The sequence below is a fragment of the Oryctolagus cuniculus genome, chromosome 10, assembly GCF_051225735.1.
Source record: "Oryctolagus cuniculus isolate XC-2025 breed Fujian yellow rabbit chromosome 10, ASM5122573v1, whole genome shotgun sequence".
Lineage (NCBI taxonomy): Eukaryota > Metazoa > Chordata > Mammalia > Lagomorpha > Leporidae > Oryctolagus > Oryctolagus cuniculus.
Genome location: NC_142876.1, coordinates 66,320,992 through 66,345,304, shown reverse-complemented (window position 1 = coordinate 66,345,304; position 24,313 = coordinate 66,320,992). Strand labels below are relative to the sequence as shown.

Here is a 24,313-nt window from a genome sequence, read left to right as displayed (position 1 = left end):
CTCAACCTAGCTTAGGCCCCTGGAAGGCAGAGTTCCAAAGATTCCGTGACGCCCTCCACCTTCTAATTCTGTGATGGCAACGGCAGACCGTTAGCTGCCACACAACAGCCAGTCCTAGCAGAGACTGAGCTACAGGCAGTGCCTTCAATCTAGGCTTTGGCAGTCTTATCCTTGTTTGTGCAGTGAAGAACTTCCCAGTGTTGTCGGGCTGTGGATCAGGTGTTTCACATCAGTAAGTGAAGCTGGACAGTTATTGTCACCCCTCAAGCCTACCTGAAACTCTTGGATGTCATTTGTTTGACCCTCGCCTGTGTTTGGGTTTCCTCTCCCCAGCCCCTGTTGTCCTGCTGTGACACACCATCAGCATGGCAGGATCCCACAGCCCTGCATCAGATCCCGTGGCAGAACTGAACGACCTCGAGTGCCAGCAATTGCAATCCCAGCTGGCAAAGAGCCAACAGGACTACTGGGAGCTCAAGGAGAAGTTTCTCATAGCTGAGGCTACAAACTTTGCCCTGGCCAAGGAGCTGAAAAAATACAGTAAGTCTCTCGGGTCATTTCACCACAGTGATGATTGTCCTGTATCTCCTCCTGAGGCACCAGATGGCCTCACTACGTGATTTTTGTCTTCTTTTTGCTGCACTTAATTTCCTCCTGACCACACTCCCAAGCTGACACACAGGGTTTCACAAGGTTTCCAAGTTAGCAGTGAGGTGTAGGGTGACAGGAGTGCTGAATCTGGCATGGATTCCTGATGAGGCATAAAGCTGCCTGTTGTCCTCAGGGTCAGGCTCTACCATACTGAGTGCATGTTTATGATCATCCTGTCTGTGTCAGCTCCTGCAGCCTTATACCAACCCTGTGGGCCTCATTTCTGGGGCTAACACATTTCACTCAATTCAAGCCTCCGTTGAGTTCCCATTGGCAAAGCACTGCCCTAGGTCCAGAAGTGGACATGTGTTCAGAGTGAGCAGGATGTGCTTCTAGAGAGACAGTCTCCTGTGCACTGGAACTCTGGTATCCATGGGAACACCCTCAGGACACAGCCTCCCCGCTGAGAGCAAAGTCCTGCTCCTGGAGCACAAGTTCTTCTTCCAGAAGAGGAAGTCGGTGCCTGAGACCTGGGAGTGGGAGCAAGCACAGGGTGTAGGGTGGGGATCAGGGCCACTCGCCTGGGTGCCCCCCCATTGCCCACCTTCTCTGTGACTTTGATTTCTCTTCCACTCATAGGTGCTATCATAACTCCTGCCTCTGTAGATTGTCACAACCAAATGCGCTCCTTCTTTCCTATACAACTCCAAGGATGGTTCCTTGCTCAGGACCAACAGAATCCATGAGGCCACATTGTACTGTTTCCAATTTAGCAGGAACTATACTTTCTATTGGGCCATATTGCCTCAGGCCTTACTTTGTTATACATTGTATTCTACACAGTTCCATGAAAGGTGGTCCTTTAAGTCTGAAATAACATACACTTGAAATCTTTCCCAATGTGAGGAAACAGTCCTACACCCTTATCAAGCTCCTAATCATACAAAAAGGTGACGACTTCATTCCCCAGGTTTGTGTTTGACCTGAGAGGCTGCAAGGCTTGCTGAGTCCAGTGGCTCATGATTCAGTCTGAGCTCAGGGGCTGGGAATTCTGATTCTGTAAACACCGGTGGCATCACCGTGTCAAGTCACTTTCTGTATCTTTGAAGTCCTTTTTTCTCATTTTATTGGGAAAGAGCAGGGCCAGCACTGTGGGTTGGCAGGTAAAGCCACTGCCTGCTGTGCTGGCATCCGATATGAGTACTAGTTCAATTCTGGCTGGTCCACTACCAATCCAACTCTCTGCTATGGCCTAAAAAGCAGTAGAAGATAACTCACATGCTTAGGCCCCAGCATCCATATGGGAGACCTAGAAACAGCTCTTGGCTCCTGGTTTCAGATTGGTGAAGCTTCAACCTTGCAGTCATTTGGGCAGTGAACCAGCTGATGGAGTCTCTCTCTCTCTCTCTCTCTCTCTCTTCCTGTCTCTCTGAAACTCTCCCTTTCAAATAAATAAATAAATAAATAAATCTTTTAAATAAGGAAATATCAGATGCTATGTATTGAGGTGATGAAATAAAGATGTGAAACCCCCAATCTGGAGCCTGGCCCTGGAGTTCTTTTGGTCTTCAGCAGGCACTGACTACAAAAGCAGCTCCCTGAATTCTGCGTGTCTGTCTTTCCCCAGATTGTGAGAAGTTTAAAAACATCATTGAGTCCATACTGACCAAGAAGCTCCACTTTGAGGAGCCGCTGGCAGAGAAGCCCACGGTCCCAGAGCTGCTCAGGTAAGGGTCTCTGTGTGGGGCAGGCAGGTGGGGAGGGGTGTGGGTGTCTCCAGTGGGGCAGCTCAGAAGGGAGAACTGAGGCATCTCAGGCATGGAAAGCCAAGGCACTGTGGCAAACAATGTTCTCCATGTGGGATCACTGTGGGACCCCAGACAAAGAAGTGGCCATCACAGGAGGATGCACTTTTCTCTAAGGGAGGAGGAAAGAACTTCCACTTTGCTGATGGCCTTGTCTAAATACGGACAGAGTTTTCAAAATGCTTCCATAGCCTAGTCAGCTCATGTCATGAGCCTTGTGTGGTCCCTGACAACATACAGAGGAGTGCTACTTGTTAAATTAACAGCAGGAGTCACTGTGCACTGACTCCCCATGCAGGACCTCTGTCCTCCATGAGTTGTATTAAAAGAGAGTTACAGTGCAACATTTCTCAACCAGTTTTTATTCTTGTGTGGGTGTGTTTGTGGGAATTGTTGAAATCGTTACTCAATATAGAGTTGGTCTTCTGTGTCCAAAGTTCATTGAAAATGCATCGTAATGGAGAATGAGATTGAGAAGTAGAGAGGGAAGAGGAGCTGGGCTGGGAGTGTGGGTGGTACCCTGGGTATGGGGAGAAGAATAACTATATACCTAAAGCTGTATTATGAAATGTATATTCCTTAAAATAAATGAATGAATAAATTTTTTAAAAGAAATGGTAAAAATTCATTTTACAATGAAAGTAAAAGTGAATAGGTACTTTGAAAAAATTCTCCCTTCAGGAGAAATTAAAATGAAAATACATTTTTCCTTCCTCAATTACTGTTTATTTCCCAAATAAAATGGTATGAATAGATAATAATAATAAAAAAAGACATCATGGAGTCCATGTTGACCAAGAAGCTACACGTGGAGAGCCCCTGGCAAAGCAGCCGAGGTCTGCTGAGCTGCTCAGGTGAGGCTCTCTGTGTAGGGCAGGCAGGTGGGGATGTGTTTCACTAGTGGGAGCCCAAATCAAAAACTGAGCCAGCCTGTGCCAAACAAGGGCAGAGAGTTACAGCAAAGCCCCGTGTCTCAGATGTTATGAAACAAGGAGGGAGCAGAGGAATCTGAATTCAGAGCTGCAAGTGCGGAGAGTCTGTAAGTAAGGTGTCCAGCTGGATGGGCTCCCAGGGGGCCCTCCTGTTTACTCTCTCTTCTGCAACAGGAGATCCCCGTGGCTGTGTTTCTGGGAATCCAGTCACCAGTTAGCTTTGGTCCTCTGTAGGTGGTGCTATGCCTGTTCTCTCTTCCTCCCGTGTTCTCATGGTTCCCTTAGTGTGGAGGTGCTTTTCTGTGGGCACTCACCTCGAGATGGAGCTGCATTGGGTCTTCTCAGGGGAGGTGGAGGGCATGCTGGGCTCCTCTGTTTGGTCATCTTGCAATCAATCCTCATTTACCCTTACTCACCATCACCTCCTGATGTAGAAGACTGATGCTTAGCTTGGCCCTGCCAGACCTTCATTCTTGTTTCTTGCCATGTAACCCCTGCGTGCACCATGATTCCCAGTCACTGCACTGTACACTGTGTGTCTTCCTACATGGAAATGCCTGTGGCTGGAAGGAGGAACTGAATTAGCACCTTTATGAAGGTGAGGAAGGAAGAATCCTTGCACTTCTGATAGAACATGACCGAATGGAACCTCAGGAATTGTGACAAGATCTTTCTCTAAAAGTGGGAGCAAGGCCTTGTTTTGCCCTTTGCTTTTCTCGGCACAGGTACTTCTCCAAACCTGAGTGGTGCTGCTGGTTGAGGGCTCTATAAGGCATTGTTATGAAAATCTGTTGAAACACAGAGAACTTAGCACTCATCCCTTCCCATCTAGAACTTTCTCCACTCTTGCACCTTAGGCATTGCCGTGGCATCCTTGAAGATCAGGACCAAGAACTTTCCCAGTTACGTCCAAAGGTCCAAAGGGGGCGCAATCTAGCCCACACCCTGCAGCAGTACCTGAAGGATGTGCTCACCGTGCATGACCCTGAGACCTGTAAGGGGCAGGGCTTCCGACGACTGCTCACTGAGGCTGTCCGGCTGTCAGCGTGCCTTGAGGACCTGCTTGGAGCAGGTGAGCTGGGCACAGGCTGTCATTTGAGAAGCCTCACAGTTCAGATGCATTCATCCCTCTGCCATGGGCATTGCTTCAGCATTTCTTGCTACTGAACATGTGTGCCATGACAAGGCCAGGACTGCCTGGGAAACACAGATAGGGGCAGAGAAGTCTTTCAAGTTTGCAGTATCCCAAAGGTCTCCTCCCTTCCTGATTGGGGTTGGCCTTTGGGGCAAGAGGCAGTGTCCATCCTCATATGAAGACCAGAAAGACCTTGTGAAGTGTGGCCGCTGTTAGGCTGAACAAAGTCACTGAGCTAAGTTGAATGGAAGCCTCCAGCTCTGTGCTCAGTGTGGTTTTCAAGTGGTAGACAGGTGATTGCTTTCTCCATCCAGGATTTCTCTCTCCTCATTCACTAGATGGACCAAAAAATCTGAGGCAGAGCAGATGTAACCATCAAAGGTGGAAGCTGTTGCTTGTATGTTTCCCAATAGGACAAAGGCCCTCCCTCCTCTCCCTGGGAGTGTCAGACCAGGCACTAGAGTGAGTAGAACTTAAGTGAGGAAAGCTGTTGAGAAGGGAACTCATAACACAGAGAGAATTTCCTCTAATGATACAGCCAGAGAAAACTTGGAGGGCCTGTGAGGGAGGGATGGAAGTCGGGTTCTTTGCTTCTTCATGACAGATGGAGGTTCTCTGTGAGACCCATGGGAATGTAGAACCCATGCCTTGGTCTCCCACTAGTGGCCAGATGAGGGATAACAGGCAGAAGTCCCAGGGAAGCTTGAGTAGCTTCCAGTGATATGGGAGCAAAGGATGTTGGCCTAGTTTCAGGCAGAATCTGCCACGATTCTGACCTCCAAGTGCAGAGACATGAAGCCTGATGGACCACAAGAGAATGGCAAGGCGTTTCTTTAAACACAGAACATTTGAAGTTTTTGTCCACTATTGGCCCATATGTAGATATTCATATGCACACAGAGGCCACCTTGATTGTAGTGGGGAAGGGGGCTGATAATATCTGATTGGACATTTCTGAATTTGTTTACAGAAAATATTGAAGAGGAGGAAACACCAGCACAAGGACCTGTTGTTGACAGGTAATAGTGAATGATTAAGAGCTGGCAACAAATGGGTGAAGGATGCACAGGGTCTCCTAAAGAACAGAAAAGGGGCCGAGACAGTCATGGAGTTGAGACACACACATAAACACAACTGCAGATTGTGTTGAGTCCTTCCTTGCCAACTAGGAAATCCCCCTGTTAAAGTAGTTGTCTGTTGTCCTGCTCCTAGTTGCTGATAGGATCCATCATGAACTCACAGCCTTCGGTGTTGCCTGCACACAAAGGGAACCCCTGTTCTCTGCTCTCTGGAAAAGCCGAGGAAGATGCCCATCTGCTTTCTACAGAGTTAGCTGAAGTTCTCACCAGAGAAAACTAGCAAAGAGGCAATGTGCAAAGGGATCAGTTAGGAAGAATCCAGCCAAGTTCAGCTGCAGAAAAGCACCAGTACAAAACCATGTTTCTGTGCTGTGACTTGGTTAAGAGAAGGCCCAGAAGGTAGCACATCTCTAGAATCTGCCAAGCCCCTAGGACCTTGATCACATGGCTGCAGGACACTGCAACAACCCAACCTGAGCACAGGGTGTCAGCCCGCGCAGCTGTCAATGTGTGCTTGTGCTGTGACTGTACCATGCAGTGACAGTGGAGGCTGCTTTGTCATTAGCTGCTGTGTATGGAGTGTGATGAGCAGAGGCTGATCTCTTCCCAGGCCCTCTCACCCTAGGCAGCAACGCGGTGTCCAGAGTGGAGGGAACCACCTCTATGCTGTCTATGACCGATCCCTTATGCACCCCATCCAAACCAGCCAACTCCCTGGTGTCTCTTCCTTCTTGGTTTAATCTCTGTCATCCTTATCCCACCTGGCTTCTCAGGGAGCTCTTGGAAGTGGATGAGATGGAAACCCCACCAAGTTCACAGCAGGAAACATCTACCACTGGTGTTGCTGACCACCTGCCCAGTGACTCCTGCCTGCCTGAGGGCACTGTGCAAATGTCTCCTGATGCTGAGGTCACCCACAGTGTGCCAGGTGTAGATGGGGAACACGCTTGTTCACACAAGAAAGAAGAACCTGTCACCGTTCTCCCAGGTAGCCTCTCCCTTCTTTGTACACAGGGACTCTCAGGTTGAGGGTTGCTTTTGAGCACAGGCCCTGCAGACACAAGTTGGTTTCCATCAGGTCCAGGTTGTGGCACTGAACATAGACATCAGGAGAGTCAAGGAGCTTCCCTCCCCTCAGATGCTGTTTGTCTCACTGCACCCTAGCCTGTGGGAACATACGTAGGCCCTGTGTAGTGAGTGCCTTTCAGACCCTCTAACTTAGAAATAATGCCTGCTGTCACCTGCAGTGATATCATTCTGTGCTACTACTGCATCCCTGGAGTTCTAGCCCCATGCAGGCTTTTGGTAACACTTCCCATGTGTGGGCCAAGTTGTGATCCTAGCTTCCCGACTTCCATCCCTAGTCTCTATCTCCTTTAAGACAGCTTATCTTAGCTATGCAATCATCTCAAAACCAGGACATAAAGTGTCTTTTACTGTACTTCCTGTACAGTTCCAAAAACATAGCTGAATCCAACAATATCCCTACAAAGTCAATGTTCAATGTTTCTCTATAACAGCATGGATTTATTTATGCGAGGTGTTCTGGAGTTCATTCAGCCTTCTATAGAAACTCCTCCACCCTTCTTCACCATGATCAGTCTGATAGGATGAGTCAGTACTATAGCAACACTCCTAGATTTTAGATAAATAAATCCTAAAGGGCCTGGGGAGAGAGCTCTTGAATTGCTTGTATTGTTCCCATAGACAAGAGGGAGATTATTCATGAGCAACTCTTAGAATAGCCAAGCTTCCATGTGGCATCAAACAGGTGTCCATTCCAGGGCATGCAGACTCCATGCATAGCTCTCTCCCAGTGTTCTACCTCCTCTCCACAGTCAGCAACCTGGGTCCTTTAGAGAGCAGCCGGACGACTACAGTGTGCCTCCTAGAAAGTTCTTGGGCTGTGAGCTTAGAATCCCTGAGGACCATTGCAGGCTGTTTCTAAGGGTTCTGGACAGAGGTTATTGAGATGGTGATCCAACTGTGAACAGGGAGATTTGACTGCTTGTGCAGGATGGCTCCCCAAGCCCATCTCCTGATGTTTACTTAGTCCTCCTGGAGGATTTCCCTCAGTCTCCTGTTCTCACACAAGAACAATCAGTTCCCTTGGTAGTAGTGGCCATTGGATACCCATATCTGACCCAAAACCTGCTTAACCTGGTGAATCTCTCTGAATTTGTTTGCAGAAAATCAATACCACGACGTGGAGGTACAAGAGCAAAATGTCTCATACACTTCCAGGTAACTTGGAGGCAGAGCAGACAGTGTAGCATGGACTACTAGGGAATCAAAATGCTGGAGAAACTGGTGACTAGAGCCATTTGAAACATTCAGCCAGTGATGAAATGGCTCTGTTTATAATATTCCTTTTTGTATTGTTTCCCTCTATATTCCGTCTTTGAAAATCCCTCACATATTTTAACCTGTAGTCTGATGACAAAGTCCCTTCTGTACCTGTGATGTGTGTCTTCAGTGTCTCTGCCCTCCCATCTCAGCAGGGAGCTCCCAGAGGAGCAAGAGCGGGAAGACCCAGACGACCCGCTGGACGAGTGCTACCTCACTCCCTCGATTTCTCCAGTCGTTTCTGAGCTTGACCATTCCACGTGGAGCAGCTGGTGCTTCCCGGAGCATCAGGACGTGCTGTCTGCTCCAGATGCAGACGGTGAGTCCCCCACTGTGAGGTGATACAACCCCCTCTGCTTGCCCAGGATCCCGCACTATCCTTGCACTCATCACTCCCACCTGACTGAGAGGGCTTCTGGACATGGGATGGTCTGAGACATTCTCATCATCTGTTCTTCTTCAACCAGTCTGTTGCACAGGTGTGGTTGACCCATCCAGCCTTGCTGTCTTCCCATTCCTTGTGTGGCTTTGTCACTCAGATTCCAGTGCTCAGTCATTGCCAGAAGAATGTGACAGATGCACACCAACCTAAGCAGCACATCTCATGCTTGTCTCTACCATCCGTTCCTAAGGAAGCAGACCCCTCTGCCCCCTGCAGTGGTGATCACACGAGTCATTCCCCATCCCTGTCATGTGACATTGTTTCCTGTCAGAGCCAGCAGCATGCTCGTCTCCATTGCAGTCAAGATACTCCCCCTGTTTCATTGAACCCAACCACGTAGCTGTCCCTTCAAAGTTGGCATCATTTCACCTACCACACATACAGAATGTTTTGCCATTCCTTTAGTAGTGTGTCCCCAGGCTGCAAGTCTGAGACCTGTGCTTAGAGGTTCCATGAGTAGCCAAGTTTTCTCTTGTGCTGCACACATTCACTCTGATACCCAGAACTGAAACTTCACCTGTGCCACCTTTTATCTTATCCTCAATGTACAAAATATGGTAAACCACAAACTACCAAGAGAGCTTGTTGGAGACCCATGGGCAGTGCACTTCCTCTCATGGAAAGGAATCACACTAGGAACCAAGCGTCTCCAGAGAATATTATTTTAGATTGGATTTCACCTTATAAAAGGCAGAATTAGAGAGAGAAACAGGGAGAGAGAAAGAGCGAGCGTGAGAGAGAGGCAACTCTTGCATACTGTGGTCTGCTCCCCACATGGCCACAATGGCATCGACTGGACCAGGCCCAGGGAGGAACTAGGAGTTTCCTCCAGGTCTCCTATGTGGGTGCAGGGCACAAGTACTGGACCATCTTCTACTGCATTCCCAGGTGCATTAGCGGGATCTGGATCAGAAGTAGAAAGCCAGGACTTGAACCGGCATTGACATGGGATCCTGGGGTTAAAGGCAGCAGCCTTACCTGCTATGCCACAGCACCCACACTTGGGAAAATTTGTTTCATTTGTGTAGGGAATCAGGTCAGCGATTATTGATGTGATGACTGGAGGAATAGGGAGGTTTACCTCATGTGTCAAGAAAAATGAACAAGCTAGTTCCCTCAGAAATGACCTCAACCCTCTAGACAATTCCTATCTGAGGAGTCGGCAGTGACACTGAGGCTACTGGTGTGCTGTGGCAGCGCTGGACAGCGCATTGTACAGGCTTTGAGGGATCATCCTAGGTGACTGTGCCTATTTGAATTCATTTGCAGAAAAGGAAAATGACAATGATGAAGTGCAAGGGGAAGCACAAGCCCTGTCACACTGCAGGTGAGTCTTAGGAACCCTGGGCAGTGAGCTTAGTGCGGACACGGGCAGACTCCAGGTCCAGAGAAGAAGAGCAGTGCCACTGTGCATCTCCCATCCATGGAGCCAACCCTGCAGCACCCCGTCAGCACTGCTGTCTGCCATCGTTAGGGTACTAGTCCGGGTTTCCACTTCTCCCTACCTTTTCCACGTAGTGACCTGCAGCAGGCTGACTCCATGAAGGAGCCTCTCCAGGGATTCCTTGCCATCATTGCCTCTCTGGCATGCAGTGAAGGGCAGGGTGCTGCTCACAGGCCTCCTCTTCTCATGAGCTTCTCTGCACCCCTTTAATCATGTGAAACCACCTGACAGAAACTAGTGCCTCAGCACTGAGAATAAGACTGACAGCTAAAGCCGTGATAGTCCCCAGTATCCCAAAAGGGGAATTCATTGACTCTGCATGTAATTTACATAAATCTGTTGAAGCCAGTTTTCATTGTCCAAATACTCAGGGGTACTAGTGGACCAACTGAGAGTCATTTCTCCAGGCTGAGTCCCTAATGACCTCACCACAGAGGAAATCCTCTGTTTCTCTCTGCTTCTGTCTCCAAGCCCTTTCACTATCTCTGCTACTCACCTATCACCTAAAACCGCATACTCTTTCTTCAAGAAGATTTGAGTTCTGTTTGCCTGTTTACTTTAAAATGACTTGAAGCAGTACAAATAAGCATAAAGAAGATTACCAGCACACATAGATTCCATAACATTTAATATTTGGCTGTAGTTGATTCATGTGTAAATATTATATATCTACTCACACATACTATTCTCAGTGAAGGCAGTGGGGTTTCTGTTTTACCTTGCTTTCTGTTTGCCACGTGCTTCATATGAGCACTTCATTTTTCCTCACATGAAAGCTGCCCTGTGATAACGTTCAGGTCGTCTACTCCAGGTGGTTCAGCAAGGAACCTCCTCAAATGGAAGACATTGCATCCTGTCTGCACCGTTAGTAGCCAGTCTTCCCCAGATAGGGACACAGTTGTGGGTGGCCATTGCTCAGCCCAGCCACTTCTGGAGGCCTCCTCTTAGGAACAGCTTGGAAAGGGCTTTCTGTTCCCTTTCTGTTTCTCACCCACCTTTCCCTCCCTCCAGTCTCATCAGGGAGATCCCAGAGATTGAAGATCAAGATGTCTCACAAGACTCTCACGGTACGTGTTTGACTCCTGCACTTCTTCTGGAAGCTTCTGACTGGTCCCATTCTAGGAGCACCTGGTCCTCACTGGAGAAACAGCCTGTCTGCTCTGCTCTTGTTGTAGACAGTGAGTGCTCCATTGTGAACGGGAACACTCCACTGGTCTGCCAGGTGGCCTCTGTATTCTTGGGTTGCTGCACCTGTGTTGGGTGAGACAGACCACTGTGCACTCAGGCCCTGGGGACTTATCTCAGTCTGGATGTGGCTTTTGGGTGGAGTTTGTTCATAGTCATCAAATGGGGGAAACCCTTGGCTGTCACCAGGCCCACTTTCAAGGTGCAGCTTTTGACGTCAAGACAGGGAAGGAGGGGATGGGAAGGCATGATGGCAAACACCTACCAACACCATCTGTCTTGGAGAGGCTTCTTTAACAAGTCACTGTGATGTTCTTAATTTTAACAACAGTTGCCATTGTAAACTGCATCCTCCAAAATTCTCAGGCTTAAAGCTTTGGCAGTCTGTACAGTGTTTCCTTAGTTATCTGATACTCGGTACCCTTGGTCGGCAGACTCTGTTTTCTCTGAAGCAGCTTGGTGCTGAGCACAGCAGTCCAGTCCCACACCTGTGTCCCTGGTGTGGTTCTCATCGTCTGCTTAACAGCACTGATGTGTGCTCATATGAGGTCTGTAGTTTTAATCCAGTGTCTAGATGTGGCATTTTCTTCTCATGCAAAGCCTCCATAATCTTGCACCAGGACAGGAGTCTATTTACTATCTGAGTGAGGCTGAGGTTCCCCTCATGTCATCACAGGCAGAGTGTCTCTTGTTGAGTAGGAGCCCTGGAGTATTGCTTCCTATGTGGGGGCAGAGACAAAGTCCAATTTCCTTGAATGTGAGCTTCGATGAGGTTTTACACTTTCTCTCAGGAGGAATCTTTAGGGTTTGAGGCACCTTCACTCATCAAATCATTCTGTAGGAAAATCATGAAATCCTGATGCCCTTCCCTGTTTCTCAATGTTCTGCAGTAGAATTGGCAACGTCAGTTGTCCCCCAGTGCTATAGAGCAGCAGGCACCTTTTCTTGGTGAGACCATGTGCTTGTCCTCTGTACAGAGGTACAGAGATGTGCAGAGTCATCCCAGGTCACAGCGATTCACACACAGCTATGAAGGCCACTCTCACAGACATCTGTGCTGTGCTAGACCATGTGCTGTCCTGATCCATGCAATCCTCACAGGACCTCTCCCGGTGGAGATTCTGTCCCCACCTTGGGGAGAGGATCCTGAGGCTCCACAAGGTCACTCTCCCAGGTCACCCCACCTTGTGTGCATTGCAATCATAGACCACTCCTTTGCCTCCCCTTGTCTGTGGGTTCAGTCCACTTGTTTTCAGCAGACATGCCAGCGATGTGGCTGCTATGGGTATTCATACTTAAAACTTTTCCTCTGTAAGAAATTGTGTTGAGAGAATTTCAAATATCAGTAGAAAAGTTCAGTCTGCAAACAAGAACTTCTAAAGGCCCTGCACAACATCTCCCACTAGGAAGACGTTGGTGTGCTTTGTCCCTGAGCAGGTTCAGCACCTCTTTGAGGTGCTCCAGATAGAACTCCAGCTCAGGTGTGCCCCATGGCCTGAAAGTTCCTGGTCTCTCACCTCGAGTTTTTTGCACTCAGGGTCCCAGTGAGTCATACCCATCTCCATTTCTGTCAAAAATGGTTGCTGTTTCACAGAACAGAGTTCCCTGGATGAACATTTCTAGGCTCCAGTTGGGCCTGGGATGTCTGACTGCAAGCATCCAGGAGCTGCTTATGCTCATAAAGCCAGAGCAGTTTGGTTGGCAGTTTATGTGCAGAATGATCACTTTGGAGAGTAGGTAAACCTTCATGTCTGTCCCTGGTGACTGCTCTGTCCTTGTACTCCTATCCCCACTGAGGAGGAGTGGTCATTGCTACATGCCAAACCTACAGACTTGTAGTTGTAGACTCAAAATCCTGAATTGAGCTGTAAGAGGAGTAGAATTCATTGTTGTTTATTTGTTATGGAACAGAGTGGTGACCATTTCACAGCAAGCTCAGCATCATGTGCCCAGGTGGCGTGTGCTCCCTCCTGGTTGGAACCTTGGAGGATGACTGTTGCCACTTGCTTCCTTTTTATTCCATCCCAAACCTCAGCTCTGCCCTTTGATCCATGCTTGTCCAGGCCACAGCATCCATATAGGCATCTCTGTCATTCATGTTCTCCATGGCATTTCCATTTGAAGATGAATTGACTAGGGAAGAGTTCATCCAGAAATACATGCTCTTGAATTGCTTGTATTGTTCCCATAGACAAGAGGGAGATTATTCATAAGCAACTCTTAGAATAGCCAAGCTTCTGTGTGGCATCAAACAGGTTTCCATTCCAGGGCACGCAGACTCCATGCATAGCTCTCTCCCAGTGTTCTACCTCCTCTCCACAGTCAGCAACCTGGGTCCTTTAGTGAGAGCAGCCAGACGACTGCAGTGTGCCTCCTAGAAAGTTCTTGGGCTGTGAGCTTAGAATCCCTGAGGACCATTGCAGGCTGTTTCTAAGGGTTCTGGACAGAGGTTATTGAGATGGTGATCCACTGTGAACAGGGAGATTTGACCCCTTGCCCAGGATGGCTCCCCAAGCCCATCTCCTGATGTGGACTTAGTCCTCCTGGAGGATTTCTGTCACAGTCTCCTGTTGTCACATGAGAACAATCTGTCCCCTTGGTAGTAGTGGCCATTGGATACCCATATCTGACCCAAAACCTGCTTAACACGGTGAATCTCTCTGAATTTGTTTGCAGAAAATCAATACCACGAAGTGGAGGTACAAGAGCAAAATGCCACATACACTTCCAGGTAACTTGGAGACAGAGCAGACAGTGTGGCATGGACTACTAGGGAATTAGTAGCCAGTCTTCCCCAGATAGGGACACAGTTGTGGGTGGTGCATTGCTCAGCCCAGCCACTTCTGGAAGCCTCCTCTTAGGAACAGCTTGGAGAGGGGCTTTCTGTTCCCTTTCTGTTTCTCACCCACCTTTCCCTCCCTCCAGTCTCATCAGGGAGATCCCAGAGATTGAAGATCAAGATGTCTCACAAGACTCTCACGGTACGTGTTTGACTCCTGCACTTCTTCTGGAAACTTCTGACTGGTCCCATTCTAGGAGCACCTGGTCCTCCCTGGAGAAACAGCCTGTCTGCTCTGCTCTTGTTGTAGACAGTGAGTGCTCCATTGTGAACGGGAACACTCCACTGGTCTGCCAGGTGGCCTCTGTATTCTTGGGTTGCTGCACCTGTGTTGGGTGAGACAGACCACTGTGCACTCAGGCCCTGGGGACTTATCTCAGTCTGGATGTGGCTTTTGGGTGGAGTTTGTTCATAGTCATCAAACGGAGGAAACCTTAGGTGCTGCAGATAGAACTCCAGCTCAGGAGTCCCCCATGGCCTGAAGTTCCTGGTCTCTCACCTTGGGCTTTTTGCACTCAGGGTCTCAATGAGGCCTTGCACTTGGCTTTGCCACAGACCAGTGGTTGTGTGGCTTTGTCTCAGAAACACCCAGTGCAGGGCTGGGCAGTCATGGGGAGGAAGGCAAGTGCACAGACACTGTCTCAGGAGGGAGATGTGTGTGCTAGGCCAAAGGAATGCCTTCCCTCCCACCTGGGATTTCCTCCTGACTTTTGTGCTTCACCTTAGCTTGTCTCTCCACTCTTCAGGTGCCTGTAACTAGGTTCCCACTTCACCTGACCAGAAAAGTGATGGTCACATCATATGTATTAATGTCTATATGACATGCACTGGGGGCATGTATCCTATGCATCGATGTGCTTGGTGTATGTTCAGCAAAGCATGTGCAAGTATGAATGCATGTGTTCTTGTGCTAGTGTTGTTCATTCCAGCTGTCAGTGTTCCCCTGTCCTTGTCTCTCATGACAATGCCCTCCAGGTTTGGTGATCCTGCTCCATCCCCCCAAACCTTCAGCAGAGAGCCAGTGTGGTTCTGTGCCTTAAAAGCTTCAGAGCTGTGTGTTTTATTAGTTCTACTTTGTTGACTATTGTGATCATCTGAGCCATGTTTATTGCTTTTGCCTAGTGATAAATTATCAGTGAACATGTATAAAATCAACCCGACTGAAAACATTTTAGTGTCTGTGCAGATGTCATCTCCCACACTTCGGACATGACTGTCCAGGGCCCCTTGCCTTACTTGTTGTCCCTCTGCTGCAGGCCTGACTGCCAGAGAGAGAGCATGAATACCAATCCTGATGGCTGTGGTTCTATTTCAGAACTGAGTTTTGTTGCTGCCCCTGAGAGGAAGACCCGTTCCCCGCTGGAGGGAGGTCCTCACAAAGATGCCATCACCAGCATGTGTGGGAGTCATAGCATCAGCCCCAGTGATGTCCCAAGTTCCCCAAAAGAAAATGTGATCAAAGGAAAATGGAAGCCCAGGAAATGGGAACTGGCCTGCAGGTTCCCTGGCCTGGAGATGAAGGGCAAACCACAGCCCACAGTTAGTAAAATTGCGTGCTGATTCCCTGGCCAGAAGACGAAGGGGAAACCACAGCCCATGGAGTGCCACCTCGCATGGAGACTCCCTGGCCGGGAGATGAAGGGAAAACCACAGACCAACACGTGGGCAATGGCATTCAGATTCCTGGGCCTTCACGCCTAGACAGAGGTAATCCTGTGTGTGTGTGAGATGTACTTATTCCTTCTTATACTGCGCACAGATGATAGCTCATTTCTGTTTGTTCAGATAGGGTAGAGCTGTAACCTCTCTGTTTGGATCAATAACTTGAAATAGAAGATACAGTAAGAAATCCTTGTCATGTAGAAACCTGACCCACCAAATAGGATCCCTCCCCTCATAATCAAGTTGAATGTTTAAAGTTGAACTTGTCTCCCTAAAACATGCTGTTCACCATCCACTCACTTGATTGCAAGTCCTCTCTCTATTGGGTTGAGAAATATACATTGAACAATCACATTTTATCTGATTTTATTCCTAGGCCAATTTCCAATGCAGATTCTTAGGTCTCATTCTCCCATGTTTGTCCTTCCCTCTGACCGGGATACAAACAGGATATTCTCAAAAAGAAAATTTCTTAGGGGAAATGAAAAAGAAATGGGGAAACTCTAGGGTGACAAAAGAGTGCCTGTTTTAAAGTTAATGTTGCCTTCAGAGTTGAGCGAGTGAGCTATTAGGCACACAGCAGAATGGTCCTAGGTGTAACTAGATGTGGAATCCTCTTCAGAGAAACTTGGTGTCTGTTCTATTGACATGAGTTGTGCTGTGGTTACACTCCCGGCTCTCTTTGCTTACTGCAGAAAACGAATCCATTTCTAATGCAACTAGAGCAGGAGGACGTGGGGTGACATCACTCACTCCTGGTTAGGAGAGGTCAAGGGCCCTGGTTCCCCAGCACTGCAGAGCTGGGCTGGAGTTCAGGGCAGGACTCTGCTCATTTGGCTGCTGCTTCCCTCTCAGCAGCCCAGGGCTCCCCCTTCAGCCAGTCTCCCCACTGGAATTGAGTTTGCCCGGCCTCTGCCCCACTGAGGCCCAGATGCAGGCGCAGCTCTCACCTGGACCTGACCCAGCTCTCCTTTGATTTTTCTTCTCTCCCTCTTTCAGATCCCAAATACAGTTGGAAGTACAGAACAGTATTGCTGATTGTAACACCCCACCTCTTCCAAACATCTACCACAGGAGCTCCACTTCAGCAGCAACCAGAACACCAAGAATGCAGTTTCACCACCATGAACTGCCCTCGGCTATTTTTATCCACTAGGCTGCTTCCCTGAGAGCTGGCACAGTCTCCCACCTCCAATCTGAGTGAACACCGAAGGAGACCCAGGCCTGACTGCACAGCTGCTCTAGAGAGAACACCACCTGGCTCCTCTCCAACTGCCTCCTGCAGAGATCTGAGGTCAGGAGGAGCTGGAAGCAAGCAGCACAGGACCCTGGGCACACACTGCCTTCGGATGGGGCAAGCTCGGTGAGGGCAGTGTCAGAGACACAGTGCTCCTGCGCACAAGGCTGCATGTGAGCAGAGGAGAGGATCGGACTCCGAGGATGAGGAGCCTGACCCAGACAGCTGGCCTGCCTCCTTCACACAGCCAGCGTTCCGCATAGAGGACAGCAGGAGGAAGAGACTCTGGGGCTCCAAAGGACAGGAAGGGTCTCTTTCCTCCTTTTGAACCCCAACCATCTCCCCCTTCTGCTGTCTTCCCTGATGGGAACGCTGACTGTGTGAAGGCGCAGGCCAGGTGTCCGGCTCGGGGTCTGCATCCTGAGATCTCTGGTGCTTTCCTCAGTTTTACACTCAGCCTCACTCTTTGGCCAAGCACCCGATGCAGGGGATGCTGTGTGCTTCTCCCAACATCCCCGCAGGAGGCAGAGAACATCTTGTGTGCCCATCACGTCCCCTGACCCTGGCATCGGTCAGTTGGCGAAAGCTGTTTGTTGATCTGTACATCCTAAAGATGGGCTCCTTCCACATGTTCCTAACAACTGTGGAGAGGGTGACCCCTCAGAGCCTGAGCAAAAAGGGAGTGAGCAGCGGCCCTGGCGGAGGTCCGGTCATCAACCCAGGAGGTGGCCGTGGATGGGCATGATTACAGCAAGTTCATGGTGATGAATGCAGCAGTGTGGCCAGGAGAGGACAGGTGGGTGAGGTGGACTGAGCCTGCATCAAGAACCGGACACCTCTCTGAACATTCCTCTCTCCACACCCAGAGTCAGGCAGGGCAGATGCGGGCAGGACCTCAGCACGAGGACACTCGTCTCTTAGAGCTGCTGGTCCTGCCAACTCCACTCAGTGTTGCAGGAGAACTGGGGGCTCCTGCTGCAGGACGTGGGCCAAGGCATCCAGAGCCCCAGCAAACTGCAAGGCCATGTTCCTGCCGGCCTGAGGCAGCTGCAGGACGAGCAGGGGCCATATGCCTGCCCCCAACCCTGTCATGGAAAACCGGGTCCTCACAGATTCTGGATGCCCGCTGCTTAGTAGGTGTTCCTGGTCAAAGAACATACCGAGCCAATGGCACCGCTGCCCTGGGGTGGACCTGTTTCTCACAGCTACCATTCCTACTTCCACTGTCTGTCATGCCTGTGATAAAGACAATTGTTTTCCTTTCATGCAAATTGGGATCCTAGGGAGAGAATTATGTTTCCACCTGAGTGTGCCTCCTCTCAGTGTAACAGCTGCCTTAGACATCCTGTCAGCACATCGTGGGCATCCTAAAATCTACACCTTGTCATTAAGATATCGCTGTCCAGGCCCATAAGTGTCTCCAGTGTCCTGGAGTGCAAGTGGAATATTAAAAATTTTGATTCAGATCCCAATATGTGTTCTCTGTTTTAGTTAAGTGTTTTTAAAAAGAAAAATTCCAAAAAAAATTAAAAATTTAAAAAGTAAAAAAAATTTTAAAGTAAAAATAGGAAAGAAAAATGGTACTGCATTGTTTTTCTTAAAAGGAAAAAGATTAAAAAAATTAAAAATTTAAAAACTGTTAAAAAACTTAAAAAGAAAAATTTAGAAAAAATATCATTTAAGTGTTTTTGAAAGTAAAATACTGAAAAAATTAAATTAAAAAATTTAAAAATTTTAAAAACAATAAAAAACAAAAAAATAGGAAAATACTAATAGGAAAATTAAAATGCCACTTCATTTTAGTAACTTTTTAAATAGGAAAAAGTTAGAAATATATATAAATTAAAATTTTTTTAAAACGTTAAACTCAGCAAATAAAAATAAAATTCCATTTCAGGTCAGTGTTTTTGTAAATACAAAAATGCTAAAAAATTTTAATTTTAAAAATGATTATACTTTACAAATGACAAAAGAGAAAAACAGTTATTCAGAACAAGTATAAAATGTCATTCCTATTCACTGTTTCATTTAATGGAGAAAATGACAAATAAGTAAAATTTAACAACTTTGCAAATATTTAAAACTTAAACAAAAAAAGCAATACTAAGGAAACAACGTACCATGCCATTTCAGTTAGTTATCTTTCTAAATGAGAAAATGCTAAAAGAGATGAAAAATTTTCAAAACAAAAAGAAATTACTAAGAAGAAACAAAATAAATGCCGCTTCAGTAAAATGCCACAATGCAACAAAAAAAAGTAAAAATTTTTTTTGCTTTGTTTGACAACTCGAATTGGTTCTCAACAACTGACCAGTGATGGTGAGAAGTTATTCAGCACCTCCAGAACAAACCACCTAGTAATTTATGCCAAGAGACAAATCAGCAGTCATCCAGGTTTTACCTTGGATACCACTCTCACCATCCCTGACTTAGGTGAAACTCTCTGCAGAAATCTTACAAACTCTTTGCTGATTTTGATACCTGCTTTTACTTTTGTTCTGTAAAAATCATACACTTTGGATAATAAAATTTCAGAGTTGAAATAAAAAACTTCGGAGAGTGCTGCTTGGAAGATGTATAAACACCCTGTTTGAAAATGGCCTTCCTTTAACAATTTTACCATGCATTAACCATTCATGCCTGTGTCAATGATTGTATTCAAGTTTCATACTAGATTTCTGATAGAATTCTTCCTGAAGACTGGGTCCTGGCATTCTGTAGTTCAAAGGCATTCTCACCCCAACATGGAATGTTATTGCAAATATCGTGTTAGCCCATACCACTGAATTCTTTTCTCTATCACTTGGATTTTTTAATTTCAGCGTTATAATACATTACATCTCATATTGGGTGTGCTGATTTTTACCCTTGTATCTCTCTCTCTCTCTCTCTTTATATATATATATATATATATATATATATATATATATATATTTATATATGAAATAGATTGTTTTTCTCAAGCTATAGCAGAGAGCCGGATCAGAAGAGGAACAGTTGGGTCTTGAACCAGAGTCCACGTGGGAAGCAGGCACTGTAGGTGGAGGAGTAGCCCACTATACCACAGTGCCAGAACCAAGTTTACCAATTTTTATAGAGATTTATTTATTTATCTGCAAGGCAAACATAAGAGAGAGGGAGAGCTAGAGAGAATGAAAAACACAGAGATGTTCCATCTGATTCATGTCTCAAATGCCTGAGGCAGCCATGGCTAAACAAGGCTGAAGTAAGGAATCCAATAACTTGAGCCATCTGCTGCCTCCCATTACTGCAGGAAATATGGCTTGGAAGCAGCTGGGTCTTGAACCAGGCACTCTGACATGGATGCCGCTGTCATATTGATGGCTTTACCCATGGTCCCACAATGTCAGCACCTGCCTTCTTTAAAAAAAAAAAAAAGTTCATTGAAAAGCAGCATTACAGTGCAGAGGCAGAGGATGAACAGTGGGAAAAAGGGGAGAGGGAGGTGGTAGTGCTGGGGTGGAGAGAGAGAGAGAAATACCTTCCATGTACTGGTTCACTCCCCAAATGCCTGCAAATTCCAGGAAAACCTCCTGGCTGCCTTGAATATTTCCATTCCTGCACTTTGGACTCCAGGCCAGAATCCAAGTGTGTCTCCTGGAAGGCCAGCCATCTGCCAGCAGGTCTTGGGACTTCCTAGCCTACATGACCATAGGACACAGTGCCTTATCCCGTGATGCCCTTGGGATCCATGGGACCACAAGTGCAGATTCCATTAGCAGTGATTTTGAAAATTGAAAAAGAATGCATCTGTACTGTCCATATACCATCTTTTTCCTCTTGAATTATTCTACACACAGTATACTGTTTACATCATAGCCTCTTTAGGTATTATAAGATCTCTAGGGACAACTGAAAACATTTGGGAGAATATTTGGTCCAATGCAAATGCTACCACATTCATGTACAGGACGTTAGCAACGGCGACTTTAGTGCCTGCAAGTGATCCCAGACCCCATCTGACACAGAGCTTCATGGACAACTGTCCATATTCCATAAGTCCTTGCAGGGTCTCACCAGACACAGATTAGCGTCCTGAGACTTGAGGTGCAGGTCTAATGAATTCCTGCAAGGACAGAGGCAGCTTTGCCCCTGGGGAACAGGTCCCCACTGGAGGTGTTTTCAGATGCACACTGAGCTATGGATGGGCATGGGGATTCTGGTGAGGTCTGCAGTGGAAATGAGGAATAGATGTGATGGAAGACCAGGAACAAGGTGAACCTTGTTTGTAAGAGGCAGGGAACTTGGTTTCTGGCATGTTTTGTAGAAGGTAGAACTTGCCAGGAATGAAACCGGATATTAAATGGAGGTGAATTCTCAGCAAAGCACTAATTCAGGGGCTTGCTTCTGGCAGTGTTTCAAAAGAATTTATTTGAAAGGGAGAGATACAGACATACTGGGAAAGAGATTTTTATCTGCTGGGTCAATCCTCAATAGCTAGGGAAGGGTCAGGAAAGCCAGGAGCCAGGAGCCAGGAGCTCCTTCCAGATGTGTGTGGGGGCCTAAGCAGGTGGGCCAACTTCTGCCTAATTTCCAGGCACCTTAGCATGGAGTTGGATAAGAAGTGGAGCAGCTTGGACTTCAACTGGTGCTTATACATGATGCCGACACTGCAGGTGGGAACTTAGGGTTCTACGTCACAGCACTGGCCAATGGCCATCTGACTCTTTATAGTAACGTCCAAAAAGAGAATTTAATTTCTGGGAATTCTGAACAAAAAGAAACTAGAATTTGAAGATTTGGAAAGTTGGGTCTATCCATATTACAACAAATGAAATGTGTTCTGGAAGAGAACACCAGGGTGTGGCTAGACTGTGCCTTGAAAAAGATGCTTGTATGACATGGACAGAATCTGCAGGTTTAAGCAAGGGTGAGGGGAATGGTGTTGAAATGAAAGCCGGCTGACGGCCTTCCTGGATGGAAAGGACGGAGTAATGCAGTGCGTCAGTTGACAATATGCAGCTTTTGTCCAGAAGAATGAAGGTGACCCTGAAGGGGATTCCAAGATAATCAGGGCTCCTGCATCTGTTCCCCCAGGCTGACAGGCAAGACAGAGGCTGTGGGACACTGCACTGACCAGCAGTAGAGGCTCCAGAAATGTTTGGGATAATGCTGCCACCCTCCTGGGCCCAGCTGCCAGAGTTTGAACCAAAGAGAATTATCATGGAGAGGCAGAGACAGAGAGAAGGCCTTCCATTCACTGGTTCACTTCCCAGTTGGAAACCATGGCCAGAGCTGGGCCGATCTGAAGCCATAAACCAGTAGTTTTCTCTGTGTCTCCCACATGAGTGCAGGAGCCCAAGGACTTGGACCATCTTCCACTGCTTTCCCAGGCCATAGCAGAGAGCTGGATCAGAGGAGGAGCAACCAGGACTCGAACAGCTGTCCACGTAGGATGCCGGCATTGCAGGTGAATGCTTAGGCTAGTAAACCACTGCTCCATCACAGACAAACTTTGCTTGATAGAGAGAGACACAGAGAGTCCTGCCACCCTCTGTTTCAGTCCTTGAATGTGTGCAACTGCCTGGCTGGACTGAGGCCAGAGTCAGGAGCAGGGAATTCAATCCAGGTCTCCCTGTGTGGGTGGCAGGACCCCAAGTCCTTGATATTCTGGGGACGGGTTGTTCACAGACATATGTGGGGGGAGTGTGGGCACCTTTGGGGTTGTATTTATACTTGTCTGCAGAAGGCCTCCTGCAGAGTTGGCCACCTCAGGCTGCTTTGTCCAACCAAGGACATGCTGCTGCCAAACCCCTTCCCATGGGTGATGAATGTCCTACGTTCTGGAACACTGAGGGCCCCACACCTGCCTTCTCAGGTTCCCTGGCTCCACCACGTAGGAAGATCTCCATGGACTGGCCATTCAGCAACAGTGACACCAGCTCTTGATGTGAAAGGAGAGACCCAAGGAGCAGGCACTGGGAAAATTCATGCTGGCCCCTTTAACATAATTCTAGCCCATCTCAAGATCCTCAGTGTCCAGAGACTGCAGAACCCTGTCCACGGGCAGTGTCTAGTTCCTAGGGCCAGTGGTGTCACCTGTGCAGCCCGGGCTCTGTCACTCAGGGTGGGCTCAAGTGTCCTCCACTTGGGGGCTGCAGTGCCTGCTGGTCTGTGTGAGTGCACTCGTGTCTTCTTCCTGTCTCCAGTTCCTGGTGCACTGGGTCCCTGAAGAGCCTCTGGACATGACTGTCGCCTTCACACAGTAGATTTCAGACAAGCTCAGCCAGACTCCAATTCTGTTCCCTCCTAGCAAGAAACAGAGAGGGAAGAGCCAGCGGTTCTCTCTGAGGCAGCTGTGTGCTGAGGGCTCTTCCCGGGCCTCCAGGATTCTCCTGATGAGCATCCCCCTCCCTCCCCCTCTGCACTCCAGGACAGCCACAGAGACACAGGGACTCCATGCCTGCTGTCAGAGGGGCTTCCCCTCCCCCATCCCTCTCCAGGCCCCAGGTCTAACCCAGTCCTGGAGGCCACAGAAAACAACAGGAAAAGCACACGATGTTGCATTTTCCAAGCACCCCGCCCTAGCAACTCTTGAAACTCTGGGAAGCTGAGCTTCCCCACAGGCAGAGTGGAAATGAAAGAGACAGAGAGAAAGGTCTCCCTTTCCCGTTGGTTCAGCCCCAATGGCCACTGCTGCCAGCGCACCACGCTGATCCAAAGCAGGAGCCAGGTGCTTCTCCGGGTCTTCCAAGCGGGTGCGGGGCCCAAGGACTTGCGCCATCCTCCACTGCCCTCCAGGGCCATAGCAGAGAGCAGGACTGGAAGAAGGGCAATGGGACAGAATCCGGCGCCCTGATCGGGACCAGAACCCCGGGTTCCGGGGCCGCAGGCAGAGGATTAGCCTAGTGAGCCGGGGCGCCGGCCTGTATCTGCTTCTTTACCAATATTATTACTGAGCCGGCGGTGCGGTATAGTGGGTTAAGTCCCCACACGTGATCATGGAGAGGGGACACAAAGAGCTCCGCCAGGGTCAACTCTGGTTTCTCTTCTGGACTCTGCTGCTCCCTCAGGATCCGGGCCAGAGAGAGCCCGGGTAGAGTGGTCCGCGGGCAAGGGAGGAAGGGTCGGGATCCCCAGAGAGAAGGAGGGAAGGTGGCAGAGCGATCATTAAATCCACAGAGGGAAAACCACACAGGCTACAGCTCCATGCACCTGCTCTCTGTCAGCTCCCACACTGCTGGGAAGGGCGGGGGTGCGGACATGCTAGACAACCCCACACCAGACCTTGGGCTCCCACAGGCCACGCCCACCGCCGCGAGGCCCGCCACTTTCTCGCCCTCCGCAAGCCCCGCCCACCCACCCGTTGCCACCAGCTCCACGCAAATCCAAGGCCCCTGAGATGACCCTCAGCCCGGCCTGCAGGCCGCCGAGGGCCCTGGGGGCTGCCGCCCCCTGGGGAACCCGGATGCGGACCCGGCTTCAGAAAACACAGCTGTGGACAATTGAGGACCCCGCGCCAGGACTCCGGAATGGGGACAGCGGTGTGGGGTCGCTTGAGGGCACCTTCCGGAACCGGAGTCAGAGGAGAAGAAAGGGAAACGCGGACGCGGGGCGGACCCCGCGCCAACAGACAGGGTTCCCAGGAGGACGGC

The 24,313-nt window shown here is 48.6% G+C and overlaps 1 protein-coding gene across 1 annotated transcript; it reads left to right on the top strand.

The window, feature by feature from the left end:
• Window positions 1–365: 365 nt before the first annotated feature.
• Window positions 366–11,038, top strand: LOC138843091 (putative NBPF family member NBPF5). Its single transcript, XM_089304913.1, has 8 exons — window positions 366–540; window positions 2,219–2,318; window positions 4,186–4,400; window positions 7,732–7,786; window positions 8,041–8,207; window positions 9,600–9,657; window positions 10,786–10,841; window positions 10,950–11,038. Exons 1-8 carry the CDS (start codon window positions 366–368, stop codon window positions 11,036–11,038), a joined length of 915 nt encoding a protein of 304 aa, XP_089161039.1.
• Window positions 11,039–24,313: the final 13,275 nt, after the last annotated feature.

Bases quoted from the DNA above. Each gene is read 5' to 3' on its own strand.
- LOC138843091 (XM_089304913.1), top strand. From the start codon at position 366: ATGGCAGGATCCCACAGCCCTGCATCAGATCCCGTGGCAGAACTGAAC. The intron at 9,658-10,785 runs GTGAGTCTTAGG...CCCTCCCTCCAG, and splicing joins CAAGCCCTGTCACACTGCAG to TCTCATCAGGGAGATCCCAG. The intron at 10,842-10,949 runs GTACGTGTTTGA...CTCTTGTTGTAG, and splicing joins TGTCTCACAAGACTCTCACG to ACAGTGAGTGCTCCATTGTG.